The sequence below is a fragment of the Augochlora pura genome, chromosome 7, assembly GCF_028453695.1.
Source record: "Augochlora pura isolate Apur16 chromosome 7, APUR_v2.2.1, whole genome shotgun sequence".
NCBI lineage: Eukaryota > Metazoa > Arthropoda > Insecta > Hymenoptera > Halictidae > Augochlora > Augochlora pura.
This window is the reverse complement of record NC_135778.1, coordinates 6,036,126-6,047,079: the sequence shown is the minus strand read 5'-3', so window position 1 is coordinate 6,047,079 and position 10,954 is coordinate 6,036,126. Positions and strand designations below refer to the sequence as shown.

The 10,954-nt window shown below is 40.2% G+C and overlaps 2 protein-coding genes across 8 annotated transcripts in view; one reads left to right on the top strand and one right to left on the bottom strand.

Moving 5' to 3' along the window:
• Positions 1 to 10,954, top strand: part of Hiw (MYC binding protein highwire) — a 402,512-nt gene that overhangs the window by 340,995 nt on the left and 50,563 nt on the right. The gene's annotated exons all lie outside the window — the stretch shown is intronic.
• LOC144473307 (uncharacterized) overlaps positions 1 to 10,954 on the bottom strand; it is a 43,447-nt gene that overhangs the window by 430 nt on the left and 32,063 nt on the right. Inside the window, exons 2-3 of the mRNA XM_078187078.1 lie at positions 3,676 to 4,095; positions 165 to 457 (exon numbers count right to left, since the gene is read on the bottom strand). Coding sequence (XP_078043204.1) covers positions 165 to 457; positions 3,676 to 4,095 — 713 coding nt within the window. The remainder of the gene's footprint in view (positions 1 to 164; positions 458 to 3,675; positions 4,096 to 10,954) is intronic.

The following is a 10,954-nucleotide window of genomic DNA, read 5'->3' as shown; positions in this document are numbered from 1 at the left end:
GTAAAACACATAATAGTAAGAACCACGCTTCTAATTAACTAAAACATTAAAAACTTCAACACAAACTATTCGAAATAGGTTGCGAAACAACATCGTAACAAATTCCGAAGAGCCACGAACATAACCTCTTCGTACAAAGACCTGCAAACCAAAGGTTAATTTACCTTGAGTATTGAATGGTGAGGTTGTCGTGGCCAGCTCTGAATGCGCCTCGTTCGATGTTCTTCAGTCGAACGTCAACGAACTCGAGGCTCTGAATTAGGGCCCGGTCGCTGAACGCGCCCGCCTCAATCTCCAAGATGGACGCGTTGCTGATGGTGACGGTGAATATCGTCATGGCGCAGAACGCGTCCTTGCGTATCACCTTGGTCGAGATGTCGTCCATGCGGACCTCGGCGATCGCCGACGGAAAGACCGCGGTCGGCAGCTCCGTGATTCTCACGCTTTGGAACATAATCTGCACGGAGGAATTCGAGAATCGAGATTACAGCGGAAACCACCGAAGGAAGTTGGCGACGGCGTCGCAGTCGTTGGAGGGACGCCAAACAGCCGGCGTCGGGGGTCACGATCGTCTGGCCGGACGCGCGCGTTTGTCGCGATCATTTCTCCGCGATCGATTGGCTCATCGCCGCGGTGGTACGGCGTAAACGCACCGGCTGCATCGATAGAACCCGTCGCCGCCTCGGCTTTTTATAAACGTGACTCCCCGCGCATTTTCGCAACGCCCACCGGCGAAAACTCGATCCGCGGTTTTTGACACGTTTCCCATAAATGAATTCTGTGATGTTGCAACGGAGAGCTTTCAGCGGGTATTTCGAAGTTTTCAAAGGACCGCGCGATGCCACGGATACACCAAGGGGGGGGGGGGGGGGGGGGGGGGGGGGGGGCTCCCCTCCCCTCTCCTCCGCCCGGTGAATTTGTAAGTTCGCCCGAGTGTGCACACAGCTGTCCGGTTTATTTTTCGAGACCCGGCACGCCGGAAAATTAAAAGTTTCGACATTGTAAACGCGGGAGCAGGCCGCGGTTGTACGCCCGACACTGAAATATTCAGATTTCTTTTTTTGTTGGAATACGCAATGAGAAGTCGCGGAAAAAAATAGTTGACCGGAACGTTTGAGGCCGCGGACACGCGCACGCTTCGAATATTCGCCGGGCGTGTGCCGCTCCGACGCCCCCCCCCCCCCTCGCGTACCGAGCGCAAACGTCACGGTTTCATAAACTCTGCGGCAACTTTGATTGACGATATAGATGTATTTTTGATGGACCGGATACGCGGCAACGCCGAAGTAAAACCGTAATGAAACGGCTTTGTTTTGGGACCGATGCAACGCTAGCGCGGCGGGCACCTTGGTTATTGAAAAGATCTGGTCACTTCGACGAACGCTTCTTTCGTATATTCACGGGGGATCGTAATTACTGGAAATATTGGTTTTATAGAATACGCGACTAGTAACTAAAAATATTAGCGAATGACACATTTAACCCTTTCGCTCCGACGAGCGTATTATATACGGCCTCGAACAATGATCATTTATATACGAAAAGCGTATTTATTTCATATTTTACGTAAGATACTTTTGTTACTCAACAAACATTTGACTATAATATTAGAAAAAATAAATTATGATTATAAATTTTTATATATTATAAAATAAAGTGATATTACTAAATACAATAAATATCATTGCAAAATTTAGAGAACAAGAAACGACTTCGACTTCGTAGCATTCCGTACCCCCCAGTGTATTACTAGTCAGTAATATGCTGCGTAGCGAAAGGGTTAAGATGAACCGAATAAGGGTTTCCATAAATTTTTTGTTTGATCACCATTAACGATAGTGACGATACCTTTCTTTCATATTTTCCTGTTTCACATTCTGAATCAATTACTTGAAAAGTTATATAACAACCTTCTAGATATTTTAATAAAAAATACTTTACCGTAAACAATAAAAAAAACTTTACGGTAAGAACCGTATGTTTTATTAACAATATATATATATTTAGAAACAATACTCATGCTAAATTACAAGCAAATATGACAGTGTTGGATAATGTTAATAGATAATGTTTATAATAGATAAATAAATTGATAGATAACGTTTTCTTTGGAACACTAAAAATTTAAAAAGTCATTTCGTCGCTGTTACCGATGCTCCTTAGCATTAAAATTATCAAATGCTAAAATGGTATCGTAGGAATCTTAAAGTTCAGCTACGTTGTTCTTTCAAACTCCGCGCAATCAGTAATTACGTGTCCGAACTTTCGCATTCAGTGCTGCTTGCACCGAGGCATCTGTGCGCACAAATGAATTCGTTTAAAACTTTCCTAAAAGAGAACCTATACAATTTTATTGGAAAATAAAGAGTTTGAAACGGGGCTGAGTTCGAATCGTTTCATCAATGCCATTAAAGTGTATGCCATTAAAGTTTTATGATACTTCGGACAGCTCGTATTGTTTATGCGAAGTTAACATTTTTATATATATCCATAAAACGTATACATTTTATATGCATATTAGCGTTCTCGTTGAGACATTTGAGAAATTTGTTTTGACACTGTCTGGTAAACTAATCTTAGAATGAATAAAAGAAGTATTATATAATAATATAAATAGAATTAATTTCTTGGAATTAATAGAATAATCTCAGAATTATTAACCTTAAAATACTATTGGAGATATATCTAACCGAGAGACTACAAAAAACCTTCCCTTTTTACAACAGACTAGATCATATTATTTAAAATTCCATCTTATGAGGTTTAGATCAATTATTGCAAGATTCTTGTAATCGTGATGTATCTTTAAGAAAATTTTATTAAAAGTAATCATCCTCCAAGTAAATTGCAATATTCAGGATGTCGCAAAAATATCTGAAAAATTCGGAAATGAGACATTGCTTGGGTCACTTGAAACAACTTTATCCTTAGCGCAAATGCAATCCGTGGCTTTGTTTACGAGATGTCAACGAAAAACAGCGACCAATGAGAGGCGAGCTTGACTGGCGCGAGATTCAGAGAAGTTCAGTTTCGCTCATTGGCTGTTCACTACATTAGTCATGACATTAATCATTACATTAGTTCATTACACTGGCCATTAACAATTTAAATGCTTCACTAACTAGTTAATTTCAAATTGCTATCTATTAAATCATTACTACTAAATAATTAGTTCATTTTATAGCCAATAACGTTTGCCAGTGCGCAGCGAAGTTCCAAGATCTTGACCATGTTATATGACAATGACGATGACAATTATGAGAACGGACGTATTACGCTAGGAACAAAGCCTTTCAAGGATAAGTTCTATCTTCCTCTTTGTATTAGTTCCTTCTTACATAATCCTGATATAAAGGGACTGCGAATAATTTACGATTTTCTTGAACAATGTTCTTTAAGAACACAGAAACCAGCAATAAGTAATATAGAATATATGTATACGTATATTATGCCTATATACTAATAAACAATCTGGTTTAAAGCATGAATAAATAAATAAATAGTCTCCTTAAAATCTCTAAAAAATTTAAATAATTTGGTTGAATTTGGGAGAAGACATTTCGTTTTGAAAGGTATTCGAACACTTTCGTAAAGCATCGTATCAAACAGAAAAGTAGCAGGCCGCGGCACAGCTTATCGCAACACAATAGAATACAATCAGTCGTATGATCTGACCTTAGTCGCTGGTCCATGCCTGCCGTGTTGAGAAGCTTCGAGCTTGAACGCGTTACTGGACAGCTCCAGTTCGGGCACCTCCCTGACCGCGATCCAGAGCAGCCTCGAGAACGCGTTCGGCTTGATGCCGACGTGTCTGCACCTGGATATCGAGACGCTCAGCGTCCCCCGTGAATTCCTGAACGCGTGGCTCTCCAAGATCACGCTGTTGCACTCGGACACCTCGAGATGCGTGTTCGGCGCGCTGAGATTCTGGAAGGCCTGCCTCTTCGCCACCAGGCTGTAGATGCCCGACACGTGGACCCGTTTCAAGGGCGTGCCGTCCGCGAACGCGCCCGACTGGATCCTCAGCTCCCTGCAGTGGGAGACCTCCACCTCCATCGCCTCCTGCGGAATGATTCCCTCCAGCAATTCCACGTCCTGGCGACAAAAAAAAAGGGGGGGAATAAAGTAGATTATTATGGGATCCCCGGCTGAGTCGCGTTGAAAAAAGAAACCGGACTGGAAAAGAGGTGCTTTTAATCCCTCGTAGGGTTATTCCAGGCCGTGAAAGACACGCTCATCCGACGTCTCTCGGTGAATGGTCGTCGATCGTTGTGGACGCGACAGGTAGGCTCGACTTTGAACTTTCTATGGGGTGGAATTTATGTTTATACCTGCGAAGGTGAAAAAACCGAGACCACAATGGCGGCGAAGATTATGACACAGGTGCTGCGTTCGCGGCTGAGAGTCCGAGTGTAATGGGCTTTGTGGTCCGGCTTTTTAAATCCATGGGAGGACAACGTGGATTTCAGAAGCATCGTTGTTGCTTGGGTGCATTTGGTAATTGAAATGATGTAATGTTGATAGATATTGTGTTGAGAGTCAGTCACTTTATCTTAGAATTGGTCATTTTCATTTTATGAGCGATTACGTGCGACTGACCATACTTTGCCACTTGTCATGGGGCCACATACATCTAGGTCCCTATTTCTAATAGAATATTTCTGGATACCGTACGTATTAAATAAAACAAATTTTGTTCTCCTAAATCAATTTTTGAAATTTCCAAATTATAACTCTTTTATTAATACTCCCATGAGATGTTTGGACACTATTTTGAAGAGATGCAAAAATGCATCTTGGTGATAGGTTATAATGTTAAACAATCGATTAAAAAAATTATATAATTGCATCATTTTTGGGACTGTCTCGAAAAAATCTTAGAAAACAATGTTCACTGAGTATAACCGAGGTTCATCCTAATGTGTATGCTCTTTAAACGGCTGGAATTTTTACCAAATAGAAATTAAACGAGAATCATTTTTATTCCACTCAAACGATAGAAAATTCCATGTCTAGAACCATAAAACCATGAAATATGAGTACCATCTCTTCGACTCCTCATTTTCAGCTTCCCCAATTCTTGGCCAATTTCGCAACAAAGACAGCATCCGTCGATGAACTTTAATAGACCCTCGAGACTAATTTCATTGAATAATTCTCATATTACAACCCCGGCGACGGCGGATGATAATTAAATTGTCGAAAATCTGCATAATGAATCGGAAATACTTAACCCCGTCTCGTTTCGTAATCAACAAGTGAATGCCCAATGAAAAGAATTGCCCGGTCGCGGCTGTACACAAAAACAGGAGAAGAAGAAGAAGAAGAGGAGAAGAGCTCGTTTGTCGCGTACAATTGTCCATCGTCATTAACCGTAATCGATTCTTGCAAATGGCAACTCGATACCTGGGGAACCCAGTTTCGTTTATCTATTAGGAATCAAATGCCGCTTAATTAACGCGATTCCCGTCGCGCTGTCAAACCCGGTGCCGAGTCATCGACGAATCTGCGTTCAATTAAAATTTAATGGACATCTGGCGTCGTCGTTCGTGTCATTAACAGGGCTACCAGCACACACCGCGTGGCAAGTAAATTTGTGCCGCTATGTCCTTGCGAATGGAATATTGTCCCGTGAAACTCTTGTTACTGACACGTTCGCGCGGCAGATTCTAAATAAAGAGACTCGTGGTTATTTAATTCGTCGAAATCGAATGCTTTTTTTCAATATTTCGCGGAACAAATATTCGAGACTTTTTTTTAACAACTCCAGACTTTCATTGTATTCAGTTCTTCAACGATGACAACTGTATTTCCTGGAAGATTTTAAAATCAAATTAACCCTTTCGGTACGAGTGCTGGATATAAAATTAGGAAATTTCTGTTGCAGCTCTTGTTTCTATAATTGATCAAATAAAATTCTATAATTGATCAAATAAAATTCTACAATTGATAAAATAAAATTCTACAATCGATAAAATAAAATTCTACGATCGATAAAATAAAATTCTACTATTGATAAAATAAAATTTTACAATCGACAAAATAAAATTCTACAATCGATAAAATAAAATTCTACAATCGATAAAATAAAATTCTACAATCGATAAAATAAACTGTTTCTGTAGACCATCGTTTGTTATAATTATTTAATTCTCCGTCGTTGAAGGTGGCATTCAGATCGGCTCGTGTTTGTGCGTTCAAGAAAGCAATTATTGTCCCGCGTACCGGAAGATGAATCTGTAACGAGGTGGAAATTATTCTGCGTGGTAAGTCGATTGGAAAAACGAGTCACGAGTCTGTGGAAACAGGCGATTATACAGGGAATATATATCTGTACCGTGATACTTCAAGGTTGCGCATTTACATTTTCATTATCTAACGTTACGCGTTATGACGAGGCGGCGCCCGTGAATCGATGCCATTCTGAGATTGCCGTTCCACGCGGAGCAAAAAGGGTTGGTAACGACGTCGCGAACAGTCTTTTTTACAGTCGCGTCGCCTTCGAAGAAATAACAACAAAGTGGGACGAAAGATCTGGTGTCGAATTGAGCAACGCGAGAAAACGAAATCCTTTGCACATGATAAAATATATCAAGAAATAATGTACTCCTAATTTGTAATTGCAACTGTAATAAAATATTTTATAACGTGTATAAACGCTATAGAAATCAATAATAATTAAAAAGTCTATTCAAAACCATTTCTTAATATATTATACGTATTAATATATTATATTAAGAAATGGCCTTGGATAGACTTTCTACTAACTATAAAACATTATTTACAAGATTTTCGCCGCGTTTGTTACCGTTTCTTTGCAGGGCAGATGCAAAAAATTCGCTCCGCCGGTAGGAACAAGCGCAGAGAGATCCGCTGAAATTCGTGATATTAATTGCATTTACTAATTATTGGGCAAGGGGAAATCGAACAAACGGAGGCTGCGTAAAAAGAGGAAGAAGACGCGAAAGCATCGCGTAATTACAATTATAATTATAGGAAACCGCGAACCGGAGAGAAAAGTCTGCTAGCGTTGATACAGAGTTTGGCATTGAGAATAGTGAACGAAAGTGGTGAACGTTGATTGGATGAACTTGTTGGTCATTAGCAGGCAGACATCGACGCCGGCATTTTCGTTGACATACTAATCAGGCGCTAGGCGAATGGGTAGACGGAGAAAGAGCGGCGGTGGGAAATTGTTGGCCCACAACGGGTTACCTTTTAAATCTGCTTCCGCTGACGTCGATTTCCTGGCCGGTCCTCCGACGACCGTACACGTTCGCCAGCGAGCCAGTTTAACGAAACGTTCGGACGCCGTATCATATAATAAATATATATGCCATAATGACGTATCGACAATCCCGATATCTCCCCTTTACTGTTTAAAAGGTTCAAACAGGCGGCGGTCATCGACATCTACCGCGGAACCGAGAATTGATTTGGTCGGCAATCGTCGTGAACGCGATTAATTGTTATTTTCAATTGGATCGCAAAACGCGCAGAATCAATTAATGTTCATTATTTATAATAAGAAATTTCGGTCGTCGAAACTAAAAGAAGGGAGATATCGAAACACAGAAATTGGTACAAAAGTTGGTACAATCGTGCCAACATTGGCATTGTTAGTTAATTAATCTTTTTTAAATGTACTTAAAAGATTAAATGCGTACAGAGTTGTACAGTATATCCAATTGTATATTTATCAATTTGTACTATTACGATATATGTATATACGTATAATAGAAACAATTGATTGTTCGTTAGGTGATTCTACTGGAAACAAGCAACATGAACATCAGCACAGAAAACAATTAAAACAGTAAAGAAAAAGTCTTATTTCCACTACTTTTACAAAACCTCGACCTTCTAATTATTAAAATAAAGAGATAGCAATGTACAAAGTCTATTACGATGTATCTATCCGCGGCAATATAAATGCAATTCGCGGACCCCTGTTACCCGATTACAATGTTTAACAGCGCACCTAAATCACCTTTCGTTTCTCCTTTTCTGCAAATAAATTCCGAGTGTTCAAGAACTTGCATAAATATTCGCCGCCCGCGCCGTATCTCGTGATACAATGATTTATCCCGGGGAATGATTTCGCAGCGATTATCTTAATCGCGCGCGCGCGGTACCTACATCTATCGCGTTAAAGCGGAAAGGCCGGCGGCCGGCGAGCAGATGACGCCGTGATTTACAATCGCGGCGCCGGGCACCGGCCAATTATTTAATTAATCCTCGCGCTTTCCGTGGAAAAAGATCGTATTTCTTATCGCCCGCGCTCATTTACAATGAATCAGTTGGGGGAGGGCAACCGGAGGACTCGCTTAGCCGCGCACCGAATGGATGTTGTGATATCTCGGGGACCGAAAATACTCCGCAGATAACGAATTTAGCTCTCCAAAAAAGGGGGGGAGGCCCCGGTAGAGAGCTGAGGGAGTAGGCGACGGTGAGTTTCCTCGACGAGAGCCGAGAAACCGCCGCGGATACGCACTGAGAATAGCAAGAAAGATAAACAAATTGTCGGGAAATTCCCGTCGTGGTCCGCAGGAAATTTCAGGGAAGGGGATACGGAGAGAGACAAGGAGAGGCACCGCCCGGAAACCCTATAAAACTTTCGTCTGCATCCTCGCGGCGTTCTTACCGAAGCCGCCGGTTGATCCGAGGGTGTCGCAGTGCCCCGCGGATTTCGATCATCCGGCCGCGGTACGCGCCCGCGAACGTTGCCGAGCCCTCGCTTCTCTCGTACTTTTCTATAGTAGCTACGTTAATGCCCGCTTAACCCCTATCCGTCCCTCATTTTGCAAACTTAATTTCCTACTTCGGTGTCAAGTTGACACGCACCTCGGGAATCGATAGCGTTGGCGTTGATGATATGCAAACGAACCCGAAACAGATTATTAGCATGACAGTGTCGTAATTTATGTTTTAGAATAAATCGAAACAAGGAAGAGTTTTCGTCATTGCTAGTTTTGCTACCTAAACATAATGCAAATAAAACTAATATCGAAATGATCAGTTTCCTATCGTAGCTAGTTTCTATCCTTTTTCTTTAACTTGTTTTTAATTGTTGACACAGCTGATTCTTAGGTTATGTTCACTTGATTCTAACCTCTATAAATGATCCATCCCACGATTTTTGATTTCTGACTATTTGGATCGAATGTTTAATAATGACGAGTTACTGAAGTTTCTTTAAACGCGGACAATGTTCAACTTTTAACCCTTTAGGTACGAGCGCCTGATGTATCCAGCGTCCATGCGACGACCAGTATGAATAACAGAATTTTTATGTAAATATCTCTTAATATTTTATATAAGTATATCTAAGTATCTCGTAAGCTACGAGTAACACTTTTATTAAAAAACACGAGATGTTATATTATTAAGCACAGTTTTTACTTGATGCTTAGGACGATCTATATATAAAAGAGCACTCTCTTCTATATAAATTATTTTAATTTGTATATAATACAAATATAATTTATATACGATTATATGCAATTATATACAATTATATACGATTATATGCAGTTATATACAATTATATACGATTATATGCAGTTATATACAATTATATAATTTATATGCAGTTATATACAATTATATCATTTATATACAAATCATATGCAATTGTATAATTCATATACAAATTAAATACAATTATATAAATTACATACGAATTATCTTGACATAAACACCGACTGTCACCTCTCACTCGTCCTGCCAAGCGAAACGTCGTGGCACCCAAGAGTCGCCTCTCGTCCGCAAAGGGTTAAGATTTGCAGATTTGTACAATAAGTCAAATAAATGACGCCTCGTTGAATTTCATCGATTTATTTCTCGTTCATTTAATTCGAGAGTAGCAATTCCTAAAAGAGGATTCTCGTTTGCGGACGAAGTTCAGTTATCCAGTCGTCGTTGAAGTCGAGTAAAAATTTTATATAATCGAGTAATAAAATGTAGTAATAAATTTGCATAACCGAGTTTGTACAATAGAGTTCGCATAATGGGGTTCATTTCGTTCCACCGTACTTTTACGTAGAGCTAATAAAAAAGTTTTCCCACGTATAATCAAAACGGACTTCGGTTGATTCAGGTGGACGAAAGTTTCATCCGAAATAGAATTCTAGAAACCAATTATTAACCGTTCGCGCGAGGATATCGCGGTTGATTAAAATAGTTCATTTGCAAAATAACGGCTCGTCGGTGGTGGGAACAAGTTCCAACGGCGGTTCTAGAAAACATTTAACCGGGAAGATAATAGTTTTGGAAAGCATTGGTCTGATTCTGGCATGGGATGACGGCCATAAATGTTCCGAATATGCGATATAAAGGAGAAAAGCCAGTTCGGTTCGCCGGTTACCGGGGGGGGAAAGTTAGCGGTCGGGGAAACTTACTTTCAGGAAAAACGCATTTAAAGTTTTTCACACCTCTGCCCCGGGCAGTTCCCCGGAACATCCGACCCTCGTATAACTCCGACAGGTTACCCAATTTCGAAAAATCGTTTAGCAGTCATATTTCCAGTACCATCGGGATTGAAAACAAAGTTGAGCGTGTTACGTTTCGAACGACTGTAGTTTAGCGGTCGTAGGAAAAGAGGAGAACGATTCTGTTAACACTTTACCGATCGGTCTATTGGGTCGTAACAATTTATAGCTCAATGTTCAATTTTCGTTTCTATTCTCATTTTATTTATTTGATTAATCGCGAGAGATGTTTACCGTTTAAAAAATTATATATTAATAGTAAAGCCTTTGTAATGATGTCTATTTTTCATTTTTATATATTTTTTAAGTCTCACAGTGTTCCATGATTTGTATTAATTTTTTATTTTATTCTTCAATTCGACCTTTAGGCGCAAACTGTTATTTTAAGAAAGTAAGTGAAACTGCGACACGATTAGGGTAGTAGAGCGAGGTTATTATGGGGGGACCAGCGCTGTTTTTGGTTT